This window comes from Parasteatoda tepidariorum, chromosome 6 (assembly GCF_043381705.1).
Source record: "Parasteatoda tepidariorum isolate YZ-2023 chromosome 6, CAS_Ptep_4.0, whole genome shotgun sequence".
NCBI lineage: Eukaryota > Metazoa > Arthropoda > Arachnida > Araneae > Theridiidae > Parasteatoda > Parasteatoda tepidariorum.
In genome coordinates, this window is record NC_092209.1 from 27,850,135 (window position 1) to 27,874,356 (window position 24,222).

General features: G+C 31.5%; 1 protein-coding gene across 1 annotated transcript; it reads left to right on the top strand.

The window, feature by feature from the left end:
* Positions 1–766: 766 nt before the first annotated feature.
* Positions 767–24,222, top strand: LOC107439974 (phospholipase A1 member A-like). Its single transcript, XM_016052731.3, has 7 exons — positions 767–839; positions 9,404–9,642; positions 11,136–11,300; positions 14,191–14,299; positions 15,075–15,191; positions 20,525–20,641; positions 22,307–24,222. Exons 1-7 carry the CDS (start codon positions 788–790, stop codon positions 22,558–22,560), a joined length of 1,053 nt encoding a protein of 350 aa, XP_015908217.1. The 5' UTR covers positions 767–787; the 3' UTR covers positions 22,561–24,222.

Here is a 24,222-nt window from a genome sequence, read left to right on the forward strand (position 1 = left end):
GCTTCTTTAAGTTGAAGATGGAAACATACTGCAATTTTGTTCTATGATGCCAGTTGTTAACTTCTGAAGTTTTTATTAAAATATTTTTATTCTAAGAAGATTGCAGGTGATAAGAACATTGTTGTGAGGGAATGACGCGAAACACTGGGGACAAAGTTTAAAATAGTGCTGTGTTAATATTTTTATCAGAAATTAAATTTAAAATTGATTTTCTGAATTCTATATTTCAGTATTCTAAAATAAAAAACTCAAATTTGTAAATAAAAAAAAATAATTTCAGGAACAATTTTTTTTCTTTTTTTAAATCAGCAGTGGGGACAAGTGAGGGTACGAAGAGCGTAGTTAGTTTAAAGATGTTTTTAATTTTGATTAACGATAAATTCTGCTTGTGATGATCAGGAATCTATTTCTACTACTAAATCTACTAAATATCTACTAAAAAACTAATTCATAAATCATAGTAATGATGATATTAGAAATTTCAAATAAATATTTTTTTATTTTAAATCTTAAGTCTCGCATAAAAAAGTGAAGTATGTATTTCCGATTTAAAGATGAAATCTTACTCTCGCAATGATATTTGGAAAATAAAATTATTTTTTTGGTATAAATACTCAGCCAAGACTAAGATATGCATTAAGTTAATTTATGATAATAGCTCATAGATTAAAAATCTTGACATCTAAGTTAATCTTTCGGTAAAATATCACGCTGATTCAGCTAATTTTCTTTATAAATACTTCAAGAATGTAAAGATTTTAACTTACTTCAGTGTTTTAAAACTACGATGCTGACTTTTACGATTTTGTTTCTAGCGTTCTTCGGGAATATGCCAAGTGGTAATTTTGCATTGATGTTCTTTTAAAAAATAACTATCAAAACCTTTCTTTTTATTAACCAACAATTATATAAAAGATTAACGTTTAAATTTTATTTCGTTTTTTCCGAAGTTTTATTGTTAAAAACTAATTAATTTAAAACTAAAGAAAATAATTTTAACTAGTGGGCTGCGCTCCCTGCTCGCTAACGCTCGCCAACATCCGAAAATTGCTACGCAATCTTATAGTTTGCTTCGCAGACCAAGCTCGCTTCGCTCGCTACTAACTTAAGTACATTGCAAATGCACAAAATTCTAAGAATTCAAAACAATCATTCAAATCCATATAACAACTTTTTTTTTTTAAATAAATTACATCTTTTTAGTAAATACTAAATCATTAAAATAAATTTTAATTTAAATAAAAGACATGTAATTCGTTAAACTTATTAGAAATGTGCTATAGTATAAAATCTTAAGATAAAATTTCTAAAACTGATATCTCTTTAAAAAGGTTAAAATTTTGGCTATAATTAAGTCTATTAAAAATTTAAATAAGTGAATTGCAATGGAAAAACCTGCATAAACAAATAAATTCTAGTAAAACAAATAAATTCGTGATTTAAATCAAAAATCGTCAAATAAATTCGTAATATATAAATTCGTGAAAAAAAGCGCTTACGACAAAATACTAAAATAGAGATCTATCGACAAAGACTACTCACTTCTGTCTAACTTATGCTCTCTCTGGTTATTTCAGTCTCCGTTTTTAAAAGCGCTATATGCTGAGCCATCTCAGCTACATTTTGCATGTGACATTTTTAGCGGCAATCATTGGTCGATTTTCTGGAGTTGCTATTCGGGGAGTTGTAATGAGGCTTTTTTTTTGTCGCCGTGTAAGAGAAATATATATATATAGATTTATCTGGAAAAAATAGTTTATTTGCTTTCATTTTAGCAAATTACTCGAAAAGGTATTTGAAATTTTTTACCAGTTTTTTTTCCCACATAACTTCTCTCTTTTAATAATGTATCACACAGATTTTTTCAGGATGTTCCAATATTTGTTTGTTTTCTCCTTACAGATATTTGACTGTAGATAATGAAAAAAAAACCGTTAAACTTTTTTTTAATCACCAACAAAGCTCTAAATTTTAAAAGCTTCTCCAAATTGAAGGAAGCGCCATATATAATATAATTTTAAAAAATGAAAATGTTCTATCAAGTTTGCAAAAAATAATTTTAATTCCTTTTACGTCTGCTAGTGTCGTATTGAAGCATTTTAATGTTTTTATACTGAGTTTGTCGTGCATAACTGCTTATAAACATTTTTTCTTAGAAATATAAATCTTTTTTCTTTCCTTTTTTTTAAAAAAGAATATTTTTTTATTTTGTGGCTTGTTATTATTTATGTTATTTCCTTAATAAAATTAAATAAAAAATAAATAAATAAACTGCGCTCGTCATCAATTCTGTTTCAGAAAATTATCGTCGGTACCTCTTCTCACTCATAACGCAAAACATACTGGAAGAAAAAACAAGAGTTTTCCCATATTTTTAAAGCAATGTTAAGAGAGCATTTAGATTTAAAAATTTTATTGATGTGCAACAATGGCGTAAGAAGAAATCACCCTAAGTGGCCAAAACTGATCGGCGCACAAGAACACTAAAATTTTAAAAACTAATAGTTCTTTTATTGAATTAAATTTTTTTAATAGATAAATATTTGGTTCAAGCAAAATATTTTATCAAGAAAAAATAAACATGATTTTCAAACAAATTTAGTAATGAAGTTTTAAATCATCAAAATATAAATGTTCCTTTATTTGAAAAAATAGCAAATTAATTAATAATAAATAAATGGATTCATAAAAATTAATAATTTTATATTTTGTAGCAAACAACCTATTTTTTATCATATAATAATCATTGATAGTATTTACAGAAAAATGGGTAGTTGAAATAATTTATTTTTTAAACGCTTACTGTTTTTCTAATTTTTGTCCCCAAATAGTGTGTTTTAATTCTCCGTACAGGGTTTTTTATTCGAGGAGTTTGTCCTGAGCATCCTTACCCATTTTGAATGCTCCCCATTTCACTGCATGCCTTTGAAGTTTAAATTATCTCCCTACATTAAAAAAAAAATTTAAAAAATTTTAAAAAAACTAGATATAATTTGGGAGCTTTTAAGTTTTTCCGTTTCGCTTTTTCCTTCTTTGAAGTTAATAAAAATTTCCGCAATAAAAATATGCATTTTTCCAATCACGTATTTTAATATCAAAAGATCAGATAATATAGATCTTTTTTTTTAAAGTTTTGGATAAATTTGAGAAGTCTTAAACTAAAAAGTTCCTTTTTTGACTTTTCTCAATTAAATTCATTTATGCAATTCAAAAAAGTTATATTTTTTATTTTTTGACTTTCTGTTGATGATATTCATTAACTGAATGTTCTCAAGAATCACTGTTGTTGATAAATCATGAAGATATTCTTCAATTATGATGTTGGGTGCCGAGAATGAAAACAAACAAATACCAGACTTGCTTAGTCACTAGCTGCAAATCATCACACTTTTCTCACAAGTTTTTGATTTTAAAGCAGATTTAAAAACATATCAAGTGTTGTTAAAATACGTGACAAGGGAGAAAACTTGGTATAAATTAAATTAAAGAAGAAAAAGAGGAATGACATGTTGTTTCTATCTATACACATAATAAAATAATTTGTGTGTCTGTATAACAAGCTTCAAAACCGTAAGTTTTAATAATACGACATGAAGTACTAATGTAAATAAACTATGATTTTTTAATTATATATTAAAACAGAGACATTTAAAAAAAAAGGAAATTTCTGATTGATTTAGTGCAGAGGTTTCCAACTTACATGAGGCCGGGGGCCACAGTTAAAAACACAAATCAAATGGTGGGCCGCAGCTTTATCAAAATTTGATATAGGACTCTTTTAGGTTTGAAGGTAAATTAAATATTACTGTCTGATTTTTAACAAGTTGTGAAAACAAAAGTATTAAATTACAAATTAAAATAAAAAGTAGATTTTTAAAAATATTTAATTGCATATTGAAAAATTTGGGCTACAATAACTTTAATTTGCACCCATGTATTAAACAATTAATGTGCAACAGATATCTAATTGTTAAGATATAAAACTTTAAAAAGGTTGGTATTAAAACTTACATAGTAGCACACAAAATGTTCAATGACAAAATTGTTTGTCTGCTGCAACCACCAGAGAATATATATATATATATATATATATATATAAAATATACAAGGGTGTCTAAACCGATTAAATTAATCTTCTCCAAGATATTTTTCCAGTTTTATTTAGATAAACACCCCANTATATATATATATATATAATAAATACAAGAAAACATGAAGAAAGCTAAGAAAAACAATAAATAAAACATAAGTAAGAACGGCACTTTAAAACCCTCTATTTACACTCAATTTGCGCTTTTGTTTTCATAATTTGTAATCTGGCAATATTTCTGCGAAAACATTTTTAAATCATTCTTGAAACATTTCCCGTCCATCATGCCGTCATTCAGTCCCTGCCGTCCATGTAAGTAGATCTGATTTCGCTACTCGCTTTATAGTCCATTTTTTATACTGTTTTTTCTTTTATTTTATTTTCTGTTTTTACATGTTATTTTTGCTTCTTGTGTTCCTTTTTATTTGTCGTAATTTTTGTAAAAATAATTTTTTTGAGTGCTCCTCACACTATTGTATTAATATATTTTGCTTTGGCTTTATTGATACAATATCAGAAAGCACTCTGTTTTGCGGGTATAATCGTGTGGGCTGATGAAAAGATTATATCTTTTTTTTTCTCTTCCGGTTTTTTTAAATAAATTTTCATCTCTTTTTTTTTTTGAACTGTTGCTTGTTATTTTTTAACTTATTATTTCCCCCCCCCTTTTTTTTTTCATATGTCTATAATTTTTCTTTGTTTTTATATATATATATATATATATATTAAATTTAAACTTTACAAATGTGTATATAAATAAATTCGTCCAAAATGAGTGGTTTCAAAAAGTTAAATCGGAGAATTTCTTCGAGAAAATTTCTGATACACACATGCTAAATTATATTTAAAAAATACGAAAAAAATTAAATAAAAAAAGAGCAGCATACATGATTATTTTTGTATTTGAATGAATATTTTCTTGAATGCAAAACCTGAGAAATAATTTTTTTGCACCATGGTATGTTAAATTTCACAGAAACGAAGAAATTAGGTTTTTATTAACGAGAAAAGTATTTTAAACCCATATAGATTTTTTACGAGAATTGTCCGCAAAAAAATGACAACTAATATATTTTAATTCGCGAGTCACAAAAAAGGCTTCGCGGGGCCCCCGGGCCGCCAGTTGGAAACCACCGATTTAGTGGAAACCAATTTGGTTTAAATTAAATTAAAAAGAATCAATGTGCTAAATTAACCAATCAAATGCTTCTTTCTTTAATTACTTTATAAATTGAATAACAAAAGAAGTCAAGGTTTACATGAAATGTCTATTTATACACATATACCCCACGTCTTTCTACTAGCTTTCAATTCGTTTACAATCGTTCTAACCAAGTATTTCTTAGGTCTTCTTCTTTTTCTATTGCCCTGAGGGTTCCAATCAAAAGCTTGTTTTACTTTAAATTTTTCTGGTTTACGTAGAACTTGTCCTATCTATTTCCATTTACATTTTTTAATTTCCAGATCCATCGGTTTCTGTTTCGCTTTTTCAAAGATTTCTGCATTACAAATTTCATAGGACCACTTAAAACGCAAGATTCTTCTTTAAAAGTTGTTAATAAGTACTTGAGGTTTTTTCGTGTTATTTTTATTGAAGTGATTTTGCCTTTTTTTTTATTGAAGCACTTTGTTATTTTTACTGAAGTGCTTTTTAGATCCTTGCCTCGTCTGAGATCAGAATATGTCATTTAATTATTTAAGATCAATTTTCAAAATTTTAGTTTTATTTCGATTGATATTAAGACCCATTTTCCTTGCCTCTACGTTTGAAATGTTTGTTTGCGTGCTTTGAAGGGTGTTGGCTAGTAAACACAAGGATTACGCAAAATCAAGATCAGAAGGATATTCAGAAGAGTTCCATCTTACACCCCTTTTATTCTCTGCTACTCTCATCATAATCCAATCAGTAGCAATCAAAAAAATCGTTGGTGAAAGTATACAACCCTGTCCTAACACCGGAATCGATCTTGAAGTATTCTTATTGCTGGCTTGTATCCATAATGCTGTGTCAGTGTAATGTGCCAGTACTGGTAAGGTGTTTTAAGAACCAGTTTATTTTTAACACAAGCATAGTGAGGTACTACAGTTTGATACTGGAACATTAGTGAACTGCTCTGAATGGGAAAATAAAATCCACACTTTACTAGCGAAAGTTGTTAGATTGTGTTAAACTTTAAGTATGAGTTAACATATGATACGGAATACAGTTAATCTTTTTTTGAATGATGGGATGAACTACTCTATACGTTTTTTGCTTAATCTAATAATGGGTTATCAACAGGAAGGGCAACGCATATTAATAATTAAAGAAAAAAATTGGTATTATTTTAGCTTTGTTATATGTGTCGGTATTTGACTTTCAATTTTGTGTTCGATTTTGTGGTGGTGTTCAATGTTGATTTGATTCTTTTTCTTCCATCCCTTACGATGAACGGGTATTCAGATAGTCCATAATAATATATCATAATCTATGATAAAGCGTATAATTAAGTGAAATTAGGTTATACACGTTACAAAGATGCCTATTTTTCATTTTTACCATCAAAGTTTACTTTCTTGACATTAACAGTGTTGAAAGCTAAGATTCAACGTTTATTTTGTTTTCTTTCCCTATAGTAGTTGTTGTTCATTTACGTCGTACAATAGCTGCACAATGAGCTATTGGCGACAGTCTGGGAAGCATCCGTGAGGATGATCCGAATACGTGCCATCACAATTTTGATCCTCTGCAGAGGGAACGGCAACCCCGCTTCGGTAGCCCGACGACCTGCACGCAAAGTCGAGCATTTTACGGTATAACAGTTTAACAGTTTACCGCAAACCCTTGGTCCCTACGCAGACTAATCCAAGTGGTTACACTGACCGCAGCCGGTGATGCTTGACTTCGGTGATCTGCTGGGAACCGTGTCTTAACGATCAGTCCACTGCGGGATCTTTTCCTATAGTGACTGACAGTAAGATATTGTAACATGCAGTAAGACTATGCAATAAGTAAATAAACAAAAAATAAATTAACAAACAAAAATAAATAAAAAATATGATTCTGAATAATATTTTGCTGATGAACTATTTAGTTTGGGCGTAGTTCAAAATCGCGCTTTAGAATCATGTTTTTTTTTTTAGTTCGTCTTGCACATTTGAAAAAACAGACACAGCTCAAATTAAGTCCCCATATTTTCTTATCTCTTTTGTCATGAAAGCAGCAAGAAAATTAGATAAAACCGAGAAAATGAGATAAACAGCGAGAGTCAATGAATTCTTGGAAGGCTAGATTTACAGCATTCTTGTTTTTCTATTGAAATGCTGTCCAAATTTAGAAAGAAGTGGTTTTCAGAGGGGGATAGATCTGGAGAGTAGTGAGGTTGTTGAAGAAATATTTTTGCCAGTCATTAATGAAGTCAGCAGTGATTTGTTTGCAATGCCATGCGGTAAGAAAGGACCTATCTATTGACCTATATAGGGTATTTTTCTTTAAGTTTTTGCATCCTTTTGTTTAGATAATTGCAGCATCCCTAGCAGCAATTTCACCTTGGCCCCAGTTGGGCTTGAAATTATCTCAATGTGGGTCCTACATGAACATGCACCGAGAAACCAATATAGGGATGTCTACATTTTTTAATATTGATCCTATATAGGGGCAATCTCGGCCTTTATGAAGTCAATATAGAGAGTTTATGGGCAGATTAATGAATATTAAATATCGGGTGAATCTGATAATTCTATATAGGGCCGATATTGGTTGTAAAGTGGCGGTAAAATATCGGGTTAATCTAACAATTCTATCTAGGGCTAATATCGTAAAAATTACGGCTCTTCAAACCCTTTTTGAGCCAAGATTCGTGAATATTGGTCAAATGAGGGACCAATTTATTTTGCTACTAGGGATGTTTCTATTGAGACCTATATGAGCCAGGTTTTATACAATCACAATGGATCATACTATCATAATGGCATGTAAGAACACCAAACATTCACAACTAACATTTTTTGTTGAATATTATGCTTTGGAGTGAGTTTTGATGATTCGGTCTTCAACCAGTACTAAATCCAACTAACACTGAAGTCAAGTACATGTTATTAACATATTATTAACGTTCCACTTGATCTGCGAATGCTGTAGTTTCAAGTAAATAAATCGTAATTCATAATCGTGCGAATTGCTGACCATCTATACCCTTTTCAATGAATTATTTTGAAAGATAAACTATTTTATTATTTTTTAGGGTTTACGATAGTTTCTTTAACCAGTTGAGATACATAACTTTACTATAAAAGAAAAAAAAGTCGTTTGATTACTAAAAATGTTTTGTTAGTAAAAAAACTATTGCTTGCAGTGTTTTTGTAACACACATAGAATAAGTTTCACCAAAAAAATTAAAGGTGTTTCGTTAGTAAATAAAGCTATTGCTTTCAAAAGAAAGAATCTCTGCTGTGTTTTTGTGACGCATATAGAACAAGTTTCACCAAGGGGTGCTTTGTTAGTAAAAAAAGCTATTCCTTGCAAAAGAACAAATTTAAATATTCAACTTGAAAATCTTTCCCTAGCATTATTCAACAATATTTACGTTAGTTACCGTTTAAAACGATAGAAATCCTAATTTCACATGCATTATTTATTTTAAAGTCACTTGCATACCTCCAATTTATTCCTCTAAATAATAATAAAAGCAATAACTAATAACAATAATAAAACAAGGGGAAAATGAAACTTTTTTTCTGTGTAAGTCGGGGAATTCTGTGTCCTTATGTCGCACGCATAACAATTACATGTCTTGGGCATATTGAGCAGTGTAAATTTCGCGTACTAGAGGTTGATCAGTAAAAGCATTAAAGTCAAACAAGAAGTTTCTCGTGAAAACAGTAGAAAAGAAAGATGTTATTCAATGATTATTATTCCTTTATTTATTTATAATTAAAATATGTGTGCAATGAGCATAAATAGTATGATGTGTTTCTTGCGAAATTAAAAGAAATCCCATTTTAAAACTATGTAAACTAGGCATTTTTTAATCATATGTTTGATTATAATCTCATTAATTTTTGTATTTCACATTAAGTAAGATTAAACATCTACTTAAGAATGTTTGACAATACTGAAACATGACAATTCACAAATTAGAGAATATAAACTAATGTTTCAATTTAAAAAAAATCTGATGAATCATTTTTTAAATCTATCAAGTAAACAAAATTATTAAATAAAATTTAGTTATGTTGTCGGATAGTGTTATAATTTGATAACTTCCCAATTCTTTTTTATTATGATCTTTTTTTTTTTGCAATTTTTTTCTTAAGCATTCATTTGTCTTACAGCTGCAACATCTTTCATAAATGAAGTGAAATGCTACTTAGCTGACTTGAATTACTTCTTTTTTGGTAGCAAAAATGAAAATATAAAGTACTTGTTCTATTCTCGGACAAATCCGTTGGATCCATGTGACCTGCAACCTACTACAGATGCTCTAGACACTTGCAAATTCAATTCATCTTTAGATACTAAAGTTCTGTTGCATGGATGGATAGCTGGTCTACCACCCGCAAGCTTCTTATTCGTAAGTTGATATTTTTTGGAAGTTATTTACTAAGAAGGGGGGGGGGAGATACAATCGATTAATGGATATTTTTAAATTATAACCGTCGTTGAACAGCCGATCCAATTATATGGGTTTACGACTACCAATGTTCAACCTCGTAGCCTTGTAATTTTGAACCAATCCAGGAGACAAGGGAACTCCTGGATCGAATATTGAGAGAAATTTGCCTTCGTGGAGGACTTCTTGAGGGAGCTAACCTGCATTCGCGTTACATGGAGAGGAAGACCACGTGAGCCTCCCACGGTTAGCCTGGCAGCAAGGGAACTCTAACCCGTGACCCGTCTACTGAGGATATTTCACGTCAGCACTGTGGTAGGTGCAAGCCGGATGCGGAATTCATATCGACTGGGATTCGAACCCGGTTCGCCTCATTGGAAGGCGAATGCTCTATCCCCTGAGCCATCGCGGTTCATTGACTCTTGCGGTTAAAATGCGTCGTAAGACTTCTTTATTACTACTTCCCACTGATTTTTACGCCTAAGCTTGAAAAAGTGCGCCATCTACTATTATACTTGTAGTATTTTCAATATAACTCGTTCTTTCAATTTTACTTTTAAAGAACCAAACAACAAATAAATTCGGAAGACTCCGCAAGCTGGTTGTAACTGTACCCAAGAAATAATAGCTGGCATAGCCAAATAAGGGATAACATTCAAAATATGGCAACCTTACACTTTTTTGATTTTGTGGTATTAATTCTCTTAAAAGCTTGTAATTATTTAAGTTCAGTAAACCAGCTATAGATTTAAAAAAAATGAATCCTTGTTTTAAAACATTTAAAGCAATTGTTCAGTTATACATGTTTTGCGAAAAATACAAAAGTACATAACTTAAGGCATTATAACAACTTAGCATACTATCCAAGTTCTTGGACGAAGATTGATTGAAATTGATGGAAACTTGTTGTGCTTTGAGCTTGGATCGTGTAAACAATCATCCAAGTACTTGATCCAAGTCCTTGGACGATAGTAGAGTATGTTCTACTTTCCGTCCAAGTTTTTTCTCCCTTAACCAATCAGCTTCTTAAGTTTAGTGACGTCAACAAGTAGGCGTCAGGTTATGTCATTTTGTTGTCTGTTTTCATACATTTTAGTCCAAATAAATTAATCTGTCATGGTCTATTTGTGTTATTATGATTTTGTTTGAATTTATTTAGTAAAGTTACTTGCGTGGGAATTATGTAAGTATGATTTTATAATACTGAATTCGAACAATGCGCATGCGCAAGTTTCTCTTCCGACCAATCAGTGACATTCAAGAACTTGGATAGTGTCTATGAATCATCCAATTTCTTGGAAAGAAAAATTCGTCCTATTTCTCGGATTCAAGAACTTGGACTGTGTAAACAGGCTTTATTGGAAAGAAAATAAAAACTAAGTAAATAAACAAACTTCATTTCCGCCTGTGTTCGAATACACTTTATCTTATTGTTATTGTTTATTTTCTAACAGCCAATGAAAGATGATATTCTCGATGTGGGTAATTTCAACGTGATAATTGTTAATTGGACTTCTTACACTGGAAATACAGACAACGGTCTTATGGGATACAGTGAATCAGCCATCTATAGTATGTATGTCGGTCGGAAGGTGTCTGCGTGGGTAGCTTTCCTCCAGGTATGCTAATACTGCGTTTTACACTTTGTGGTTAAGATTCTTATTAAATAAAAACATTATTAAATAAGTCTTGTTACCATTTCTGCGAAAATCAAGAGATTCGACAGTTATGAAACTATAGAACACCTTGGCTGAATTGTCAAAACGAAGTTAAACTTCAAACCTCGTTTAAACTGCGAAGTAAGGCAAAGGTGAAAGAATTTAAAAGAAAACCCCGATTCTAAACATCTAGTTCAGCCTCTGGTCTATGTTAAACATGTGCTCTTGAGGAGGTTTAAATCAGAGAGACCAGTTTTAACACATTCACGCCGGGTGTTGCGCATGAAAGCGGGACGGAAAAGAGAAAATACTGGTAGAAGAACTATTTCAATATTAGGTTATATTCAGGAGGAGTTAATTCATTCTCAACAATAACAATTCACTGTAAGGAAATTTATCACGGCGAAGTAGCAATTCAATATAAAAATTGCATCCGTTAAAAACAATTGGTAGTTATGGGTTTTTATTATTCCCAGAAAAAAACTAAGAAATGAAATTTATTTGTTACCAGTTTTTACTCCGGTGCGCCACCCGATGAGACAATCTAGCGTGACCCACCGGTGGGTCACCCCGGCGTGAACGTGCTAAACCTCGATTCTTCTGTTGGGAATCGCAGCACATCCTCATCTCGGATTCGTGGACGTTTAGTTCATTTATTTTCTGCATTGTTTTGCAAGCTTTAAATAAATTATAAATATTCAATATATTCTTTCATAATAAATAAATCAATATGCTCGTAATAAATCAATATACTCGTGTATAAATATTCGTTCAAATTAATTAGAAAACATAATTGTTTTGAGTAGTGAATATAGCTTTTACCTTTCCTTCTGAATCTGCAACAGTGTTACCGAAATCTTATGAAAGAAGCCATCTTTTGGATCTCCAAAATTTGTTCTGAATTGGCAGCATACTATTTAATAATTATTGTCTTCTTGAAAAGAAACATCGAGATAATTAAATATCTCACTTGCTGAATGGGGCTATCTTCTTGAGTGGCTGTGAAAATATTGTATTCAACTATTCGAGAGTTGGACCTTTTCGGAACGTTCAAGAAAATGCAAGGGATTTAAAATTACAAATTTAAGGATTAAATAAAGTAAGATTAATTTTATTAAGAATCACGAATGTTTGGTTAGATCAATTACTGATCTTAACATAGGGCTATTGTTAATAAAAGGTATTGGATTCTTTACATGTTGACAATAAATACTACTATTTACTTTATCTGATAGTTTTAAGCATTGATTATATTTTTTAATGAAGGTAAGTTTCCTTTATTTAAAAAATTTCATTTCTAAGTTCTCATTCTTAAATCAAACTAATTTAAAGCCATTTACATATTCCTGCATCGATAAACTGGATTGTTTTTAGCTAAAATGTTATTTTTAAAACCATCATAAATTGAAAATAAATTTGTTGAAAACAGAACAGTGTCCAATAAGTTCTTAAACAGTATTTATACCGTAACGTACGTATAAATCAAAATTTAGGTCACCAATAATTTATACAAATTTCTCTGGAGTGTTTGAAATTTCCGCAAAATGATGTAATTTTGAAGAAACAAAAGCGCATCTAATATCACGTATCATGAAAAAGAGAATCAAATGAAATTCACCCATGGCATAGGGGAGCAACACGTTCTAGAAGAGAGAAGTCCTCCACACGGGTTACCATAAATGAGAAATCCGATCCTTTAGTAGTCCGAACGGGGTGACATCTTTCTTACTGACCTCCTATTGCCCAATTTAGTAGCCTGAACGTAATGACGTCTTTTTTATTACCCCCCACTGCGCTATTTATGTTCATTACCTTGGACTACTTAATTGATCAGTGCGGAGGACTTCTCACTTCAAGGAGGTGTTGAGCATTTTTCTTTTCAAGCAAAAATACTTTCGTTTAAGTATAATATAACCCCACAAAATTATCGATTGTGATCAGTACTAATTCGATATATCACACGATAAAATAATCGATGTATAGATTTCCAAACGCATCTTCTTTAATAATTTGACATGATTTAAAGTAGAGAAAACTTTCTTTGGTTTTCATTAAAAGGAGACTTCAATTTGTGTCCATAAAAAAGAGGTTTTGGAGATGCTATTCCATGAAATTATTTTTCTAAATTGGTCAGAAATTACTTCTTTTGCAAATAAAACTGTACCTGAAATTTATTAAATCACATTAAAAACAATTTAATAGCTAAGTATTGCGTTTTTCAAGAATATTTTGCTGCTGAAAGCATGAGGTATCTTTAAATTTCGTTTAATATAGAGTCAGAAGTTGCATCTTTTGCAGCTATAACTATCAACACTTTACAGCTCATTTAACAACAAATTAACGTAGCTAATTGTTGTATTTTTCAGAATTATGAGGATGCCTATATAATGAAATTCTACTTAATTCTTTTCAGTGTGGGTTCCGAAGTTATTTTCTGCTTTTAAAACTATCTGCATCTTAAATAACATTTAAAAAAAATAATAATAATAGCAAACTTTTGCTTTATCAGAAATATTCAGAAGTTGATCCCATGACCCATTCTAAGCGCTAATGAATTAAATCGAAAAGAAATTCATATTGCTAAACGTTGCGTTTTTCAGAAATATGTAGAAATTGAAATTCTATGTACAAATTAATTACAATGAAGTGAAATTCATCCAGCTAAACGTTGCGTTTTTCAGAAATATGCAGAAGTTGATCCCATGAAATTCTTTGTGCAAATTAATTACATAGAAGAGAAATTCATATAGCTAAACGTTTCATTTTTCAGAAATATGTAGAAGTTGAAATTCTATGTACAAATTAATTACAATGAAGTGAAATTCATATAGCTAAACGTTGCGTTTTTCAGAGATATGCAGGAGCCGATCCCAAGAAATTCCATTTCATTCCTTTTAGCATGGGATCAGAGGTAACTTCTTTTGCGGCTAAAACAATGTGCAATTTAAATCACATTACTTGTAAGTATTGTTTTGTATTTCAATATTTCCTTTTATATCCTAAAAGTGCTTTTTAGCAAAATTGTCTTGCAAAGCGTTACGGTTTCCTTTAACTCTAACACTATATAAGCTTCACAACATCATACCGCAAGCGCTTAAATTTATTTATGAATTCCAGCGATGCTAAAAAAAAGCTAGCGTCACTGTTACGGTAAGACAAACGCTTTGTAAAATTCTCTAATACATAAATAAACTTTAAGATTAAAAGGATAACCCGAAGCTAGTGAAAATAAATAAAGAAAAAAAAAGAGAAAATATTATTAAAAAACCAATGAATCATTATCAAACTGAGACTGATTTGCTACAAGTCTTAATTCTTGTGGTTCTAAATCATTAGATTGAACGGAAAGTTAGATCATTCAGTGGAAAAATTATTGGTGTTAAAAGTCCTGCTTTGTGGGATTTGTTATGAGAATTTGACCGGTTCTGAATCGATTCTCGATGACAATAGTAGCAGCAAACTTCGCGTTGCTCTTGTATCATTCAAAAGTTTTTTACTAAATTTATTAAAATGTTCCTTTTTGCTTTAAATTTGCTTGTTTTTGCTACATTACCTTAATTTTGAAAATAATTTTTAATCGAAAAAAAATATGTTCAGATCCATAGCGGTCCTCCAAAAGTTTAAAATTCCCTTAATTAATTGCTAATTGAAGTAAACATTACGTATAGTTTTCTTTTTAAAGAAAGAAATCTGATAGTGCTGAAAGTAACTCTAAAAGATATGTTTTATTTGCAGTTCTTGATCCGGCTGCACCACTTTTTAGGTTTCTTCCATCATTTTTAGGGCCATCTTACATGGATGCTGATTTTGTCGAAGCAATGCACACTGATGCAGCATCAAACGGGCTTCAAGGTTAACACAAATTATTGTATTCTTAATCACATTATAATAATCATATTGCATTCTTTATGCCCTCTTTATGCTCATTATCTCACTCGTTTTATTCTCATTTCGTAGTAAATTTTATTCACAATATTATATATGTATTTTTTTTAAGGAATAGTAATTTATCTTTCTTACAAAAAGTATAGTTTATGCGGCAAAATTTATAATACTTGTTATTAAAGAGGCTTCCAAAAAATTAGGTATAACTCGTTTTTTTTTATTTTTTTTATTTTTGAGTTAGCTTTTAATTTTAAAACAAGAAATTCGGAGGAAGTGATCACAATTTTTTTTTATTAATATTCAATGAGATATGTAGAAGTTTATAAAAATTGAAACACATAACATAATTTGTAACAAAAAAGCGATTCTCCTGGTAGAAAGATCCATTTGCAAAGAAAATAGTACATCACAGTTTTTTTACAAAAAATTATCATAGAAAACGGCTTCTATTCTTCTAGTGGCAAAAATGGATTTTATTAAAAAACGCGTCCACCCTTCATTGCAATGCTCTAGTGCTAACTATTTACTATTCTGCCAATTAAACTGTGAACCCCAGAAACGGATTAACATTAATTCTAGCTCACGTAACTGTAGAGGACTCAAAGCAGGAAGTCTGACAAGGTAGTACCAAATTTTTTTTATTGGATATATGTCAGAAGGTAGGGCTGATGATAATTTTATTTTCTCCAAACCATGAGCCTCAAGACAGTATTAAAAAAGTACAGCACTATGAGCATTATAATGTATCATAATGAAGTCATAGCAGCGTGTTGTAATTACATGTAATTAAATATAAACCCTTGTAAAGGATCAAATACAACTTTATTAAATACACATAAGGGCGACCTTTGTGCTGAAATACAAAGTAAGGTAAAACAACGTTTAAGAGCACAAAAAATATATAAAATGCAGACAGCTGTTTCGGATGCTCAAAGGGCAACCTTCATCAGTGCAACAGTTGCACTGATGAAGATCACTGTTGCACTGATGAAGGTTGCCCTTTGAGCATCCGAAACAGCTGTCTGCATTTTATATATTTTTTGCGCTCTTAAACGTTGTTTTACCTTACTTTACAACTTTATTGTTACTTAAATAAGATAACAGCGTGCGTACATGCATGGCTGCATGCCTCCAGGAACAACAACAACCCCGAGCACGGTTACAGTCCTGCGGTCATAGTGGAAGTTGAAGTTCCAGGATATGACACAGCGTTATATGAGGGACATGTTCATCCAGGAAATCAAGCCAGGCAGAAATCCTCTATGAAGCACGTAAGAGATAAAAAAATTTTAGTGAACACCAAGTGAGATCACTGCGAAAACCATAATTCCAACACTTTTGTAACTATGTAACGAGAATGTTAGATTGGCTGTATCGTGTTCCATTCAGATCAGCAGTTCCCTGAATCGTTCTTCAGCGTGAACCTAGACTTGTCTGTGTAACATTCAAAGTCCATTGCTGTCTGATTCAAAAAACGTGTACTTTTGCCCGTGTCATTGTTCTTTCTAGGTAGCGCACTCATCTTGTCGTCTTTCGTGAAATCTTTAATAGTGTCCACACTTAAGTAGTTGCGGATACCACAGGTGAAACTGTCGAAGATGTTGCATCGAATCACGCAATGTTCTTAGAACAATAAGTAAAATCTGGAGCTCTTCAGCGAAATTACTTATCTTCAGTTCAACTAGAGTGACTAGTTCAACTAGTGTTCAGTTGGAACAACTCATCCTCAATTCAACAGTTAAAGCTGTCCTACTTTACGGGTGCGAAACTTGGAAACTTACTAAATCTCAAAAGAAACTTCTTAAACACCTTCCAAACTAAAGCTCCAAGCTCCATGTAGGATTTTCAAAATCTTTTGGTCTTACGTAATTTCAAATGATCAACTATACCGAAGGTTCAACACAAGACGCATTACTGAGGAAATCAAACATCGAAAATCGACATGAATGGGACGCATTCTGCGATTGATCTTCCTCGTGTAGCTCTCACCTGGTCACCGGAGGGACGAAGGACGCCTGGATGACAGAAACTAACAAGGCGAGGAAGGATAGAGGGTGTCTAGCTGGAACTTGGTTAGGGAGGCTGCCTTGCTAAGGAGGATTAAAAGAATATTTATGATGATCATGATGAGTAGCTGCGGTGATTTTTGTTCCTTGTGCTACAAAATGTCCTTGTCTTTAGATCGATGGAGTTAGAAAACGGTCTTTCACAGTTGTAATTCGAGATCATCAGTCAAGAACCTGTTTTCACTACAAGGAATCGGGAGATGAAGCTGATCCTACAGTAGTTAAACCATATTGTGAGACGTTTAGCAGCGTATCATTCAACCGATGGCAAAAAAAAAGGAATCCAGTAGAGGACTTCTCCTAAACATTGTTACAGACATCTCTGAATACTTTCACAAAATAAGCAACAAAAATTTATAATCAACAACAAAAATTAAATTGAAAGTTAGATTTTTCCTGAGTTTCCTCCACGCAGATGCAAAAGTGTCTATTCCTTTAAAATAAAATATCATTTTTGCTAAGTTTTCTATCAACCACATAATTCGCGGTATTTATTATTACTGCCATTTTTTTTTTTTAATTATGAGCTTCAAAAAACCCGTTTGTAACTTAACTCGTGAAGGGCAGTGTATTGGAGCTTTTAAAAATAGCAGTATTTTATATACGCCGCTTTAGAGTTTTGCAATTAGCTACGGTCGTCGGGGAAACATCCCTTAGGATGATCCGTAGACATGTCATTACAGTTTTCATTCTCTGCAAAGGGGATTAATCCCCCATTTTGGTAGCCCGATGACCTGCTCGAGAAATCGAGATCTATACTGTCAAACAGTTTAACGAGACTCAATACCTTGATCCCTCGGTCTTCTTACAGTCTGGTCTATGTGGTCACCCACATGCTTACCGCTTACTGATCTTTGCTAGTGATGCTTTACTCTGGTGATCTACTGTGTCTTAAGTCCACTGTGGAAAATTTAAGAAATAGAGTTATTTGTGTTATAGCTAAATATAGAACTTTGTGTATGAGTTAAAAACAAAAAAAGTTGCCGTGCAATATACCATGCGTTGTAAACATTATGCAATCGAAAAGTTTGAACCCTTTAATGTTAATTTTACTTTTTACATACTTCAACATATCCTGAGAATCATTTAAGATAATTAAAAAAATAAATTCCTCTATTGTATTTATTGTTTGTCCATAGATATTTTCTTGTAATATATTTTGAAAATTAGTTATTTTTATTATTCATGTTGAAATTGCGCTAAAACGTTTTGAATTATAAGATGTATGCTTTTTACAAGATTTTAAACTATCACCGGTGAGTTTTTGTTCCTGGACACAGCATTCCAGGACACAGTTTTTTTTCCTGGACACTACATTCCAGGACACAGTTTTTGTTCCTGGACACAGCAGTCCAGGACACAGTTTTTGTTCCTGGACACAGCGTTCCAGGACACAGTTTTTGTTCCTGGACACAGCGAAATGTGCACTTACGAAAATGGTCGCAGCAGAAAATGTGCCTTTTCAGTTATCAATCTAAATTTAACAACAAAACGAGGAATTACTTGCTTGTTGAAATACAAAGTATAAACATTATAGGGTAAACTCCCGTTGCTTAGGGGTTTCTAGGTTTATTACCTATGTAACTTCTCTGGTGATGTCTTCGCATTCAGAACTCTAAACTATAGAGCAAGTTTTAAAACTCTAAATTCCTATAACTTATTTTAAATTTATAACAGGACGAGTGGTAACCTTACAAAAACAATTGTTGACTTTTAAAGTCTACTCAATAGAAGACTAATTTAATAAAACGTAACAAGTGACTGCATATGGACGATACTACATTGCGTTCATTAGTTAATTCCTTTTACTTTCTTAAAGGAAAAAGAAAGAGCAATGCCTACAAAAGTTTGAAAAACAAAATCAAATGCTATGTCCGTTTTCATAAACACTCTCCATTTTGCGGTCTGCTGTGCAGTGTGCCAAAAAAGCGGGCCACCCTGAATAACTTTTAATTTGATGATCGGGTCTTTACGTTATGCTAATAATACAAATACAGTGCAGACGATATTTAAAGTTACGAAATCAAACGCGAAAACTTACTTTCTCTGAATGAACATACCTTTTTTTCGACCGATTTGGATTTCTGATCCCCAAAATATAGGGGGTAACCGGAATGTGGAAAATATGGTCCCAATAGTTTGTTCAGGAGAGAGATCCGAAGTTTTAACCCCTTAATGTTAAATTTTACTTTTTGCGTATTTCACCGTATCTGGAGAACTTTTCCAAGCGAATTGAAAAATTTTCGCACACAATTATAAAATTCGTTTTTCAAGAATAATTCCATGTAAAAAGTAAGTTTTAGTAAATATTTATTATTTTTTATTATTTTATTTAATAATAGTGGAAAAACTTTTAACTTTAAAGTTTACAAATTTTCACGCCATTTTAAAGTATGTAAGTTTACATGGCAAAATACAAAACATGGGCGAAATTAGATTAATAGTTCCTGAGAAATCGAATTTTAAATATTCGACTTCCATATAATTTGATTTTTCAGGAACTATTTAACCGATTTCGTTAAATTTTGCATTTTGTTACGTAAAATCAAATACTTAAAAATGGCGTAAGAACTTTTATACCTAACAATTTAAACTTTTTTCGACTATTATTAAACAAAACAATTAAAAATTATATATATTTTTTGAAATTTATTTTTGAATAGAATTATCTTTTGAAAAACGAATTTAATAATTGTTAGCAAAATTTTTTTCAATGCGCTTAAAAAGTTCTCGAGATTTGGCAAAATACGCAAAAAGTAAAATTATCATAAAGGGGTCCTAACTATTGATCGCTCTCATCACCTAACCATGAGACCATATTTCCCAGATTGCAGCCCCATATATTTTGGGAGTCAGAAGTCAGAGTAACCCCTATATTTTGGGAGTCAGAAGTCCGAATCCGTTAAAGAAAGGTATGTTTATTCAACGAAAGTATGTTATTGTGTCCGATTTCATAACTTAAAATTTCGTCTTCACTAATTAAATAGTATATTCGAGGTCATCCCCTCGAGCTATTAAGTTTAAGTCCTAAAACACGGAAATCCGATTAGATCAAAAGTTATTCAGGTTGGTCGATTTTTTTACTGTACATAGAATTTCGTCCACTTGACCAAAATTTAAATAGGATTTAACTCATCCTGTTTACTCATCCTGTAGTTTACTTTCAAGAGCATAAAGAAATAATTATATATTTCTCTGCTTAGGATTAAATTCAAAATACATTTCTTTGTGCAGGATATGGTTTTATACGACCTGTTGCTGGTATAGATTATTACCCTAATGGGGGAAATTTACAACCGAAATGCCAAGAGAACGCTACATTTTATTATGGAGATGGATCGACTGGCAAAGGTACTCCATTAATTTTTCTTTGGTGACATCATATTAAAAAATGCTCTATAAAATTTTCAAAAAGTAGACAAAGAAAGATACATATTAAGAATTTAAATATTTAAGTGAGGAAAAATCAAAACACTATCAAAGAATATACGCATAGGAGAAGGAGGCTAGCTTCCGTAGGCATAATATAAACCATTTCCCAAAGGTTTGGTGCCGATCCTGTGTATAAAGAAGAAACATTTATTATTTTTAATTATATAATTAGTTATGACTTTTATACCCAGATGGCGCCATCAGTATCAACACCTATCGTTCAAAAAAATAATAATTATTTTAATTACTAGATGGAGCTACGAGTATCGAATCACAGGTGACGCACCTCCTAACAGGCACTTTGCTTCTTATGGGCATGTGCTAGATCATAGTGCATATAATACTCTATTAAATCACCCTGTAAGTTGTTTTTCTAGTATAGCATACCGAACCAAGTAGTTCCATGCATTAGTTACGTATTCTAAGAGTCGGGATTTAAAGACTCTTTGATTGCCGTTGGAAGCAGAGAAAAGTGAAGGTAATTAACAGAAATACCTCACAGTTTCCCGAGGCAATCAAACTGGTTTTCCTGTTTTAAATCCTTATGATTTAAAAGTGTTTTTGTTTCTGACTCTCGTTTTTTTTTCTTGATATTTTTTTCACCTATATTGCGCCATCAGTATCAATATTAATTTTCCTCTTTGAATAAATTTTCCTAATTTTAATTTTCCTCTTTGATAGAGACATTTGACCAAAAAAAAGTAAATTCGAAATTTCCTGTCTCTTAGTAAATTAATCTAAATTCACGAAGAATTCAACGTTTTTTGATAACTGATTGATTGATAATAAGAAAGAAATTGATAAAAATTTCTTTGAAAAGAACCTTTTTTGGATGGAAATGGTATTACAAGTTATTTTTTCCTGAAGAATACAATATACTCACAAATAGCTGATGGACAAAAACAACATTCGATTTTGCTTATTACCATGCTGCTATCCAATGCACGGCAACATTTATATAAATGTTCAAATATAAAGATAGATATTACGGTTGGTGTTGCAAAGGCTTGAAAAAAAAACGGTGATAAATTAGGTTTTCTGGTATGAAATTTTGAAAATTTCCAATAACATAGGACTTTTAACTGGTTTTTAATATTGTATCCCAATTCTTTATTCGAATGCTTAAAATCCATATTCAACAACGCCATAGTTTTCACCGCATGGATTTTCCAAAAAATTTGTCAATTCATTGTTGTTGCACCAAACAAAGTACAACGCGTGATCTTTTCATTTTGTAACATAATAAAATTAACTGTTAACCGAGTTTGTAGTCAAAACGCTAATATTTGCTTCAACTTTTTTCATATCCAAACAATAAGCACTGGTTTTGAAGCCTGCTTGTTCCACGCACATACACAAGCAAGCAGAGCTCAGTACGTATCTAGAACCGGTTGAATCTCTTTCCTCGCTTGGAAGATCAATAAAAGTTGATGCAAACATTGACATAATAAACGAAACAGTTGGAAAGCCCCTTCAATCGCACGTTCTCCATTCAGCGGATAATCGAATCGTTTATATGAAAGATTTTGATAAGACCATTCACTTTATGACAACTTTATTTTTTTTAAAAAAATTTTCTTGCAGTGACTGACATGGGTACTTCAATTAGCTGCAAGCATAACTCCGCCTTTATCTACTACTTGGCTAGCTTCAACAAGAATTGCCAGTTCATAGGACTCATCTGCGAAAGTTATGATGACTACTTAAGTGGAAAATGTTCGGCAACAAATACAACTGTTTGCAAAATGGGTTACTATTCACGTAAAATTGAAAATCTGCCTCCCTATTCAAAATGTTACCTCCAAACCTCAGCTTATCCACCATATTGTCTTAACTGAAGAATGACCTGCTCTTGGTATTTCGAACCAAATGGACAAATATAACCGAGATGTTTCGAAATCATAGTTGCTTATGCTGAGTTATTCGAATAGACCAGCGGTTCCCATTTTTTTTCGGCTACGGAACCCTAAATAAACATGCTTCTTCCAGGGGAATCCCGACTTCACAATTCATGTAAATAAAGACAATTGTATGCGCATTAAAAGACAACTTATTTTGACTTTTAGACGTTTTTATGTTTGATAAGATGAGTGGAATTTATTTCATCTATTTATCATAAATAATATTAAGGTAGCGTTTTATGTTCGGTAGTTGAATTCCCAGTCTTGAAGATGAATTTAGTCTATAGTGCTGCTTTAAGGAGAGCTCCTCCAGACTGAAAGTCTGGGGCTGTCTGCTACTATGGTAACAAGCAAGAGCACATTTATAATGGGGGTGAAATGGAGGAAAAAAAGTGTCGATTGGTTTACTCACGACGACCTACGCTAAGATTAAGACAAAACTATTTACCCCAGTGACCTTTCCTCGTAACCATAGTACCCGCCACGACGCGAGACGGGTATCTGGAGGAGTTCTCCTGAAAGTCGCACTATTCGCAAAAATTTGTTTTTATGTAACTATAAAAAAATAATAATAATACTATAAATGAAAAGAAAATTCTTTGAAAATGATTATAAGAAAAACATATTTCTTTATTAAAGAACTCAGTTACTTTATTTTGATTTGAAAAGCGCATTGTGAAATGCTATAGTAATTTTTCATAAATATATTTTCGTAAAAAAAATTTATACTTTTTGTTTAAAAAAATTAAATTTTTTTTTTTAATTAATTTCTCTCTTAGGCATATTACTTTAAATATAATTTCATAAAGTCAATCAAAATCATAACTGAATTATGGATAATTGATTGGAACTAAATATAATTATAGATTTTAAAAAAGTTTTAAACAAAACTTTTTAAAAAAGTCTTAATTCTCGGAACCTCTTTAACTCTTCCACTGAGCCCTATGGTTTCACGGAACACCATTTGAGAACTGCTGGTATAAACGAATAAGGCATTTTTGCATCGTGAAATTCAACGTGAATAAAAGCAGAGTTATTCATGAAATAACTGCACTTATGAAAAACCTTGCAGTGGCCGCCACTGTAGAGTCGAAATTCATTTACAGTTGAAATCTTCTTAGATCCTAACGTGATCTCCGTTGGTCATCTGTCAAAATAACTTCAAAAAAGAGAAAAAAAGAGGTTTTCCATCTTCAATTTTCGCCTGACTTAAGTTTTCGATAATTCAAGACGGTATAACACTAGAAAGACTGAAACTTAGTATATACCTATATTGCCCAAAATGACTGAATTGTGTGAGAATAACTAACGTGTAAAGAAATTTGTTTAAAATTACTTTTTTTTATTTTTTTTTATATTATTTACAGTTATATAACTGGTTATTACTAAATATTAACAATAAAAAAAATTATATGCTGTACAAAAAGTCACAAAATTCTAAGAAATTTTATCATTATATGCATCATTGCTTTTTCTAATTGAAATTAAAAAGCAGTCAAAATGACTTCCTTGGGCAATCTAGTGTTAAAAATCGTTATGAAAGCTTCGACATTAACATTAAATGTATTTTTCTATATTCAAAATTTAAAAAAAAAAAAA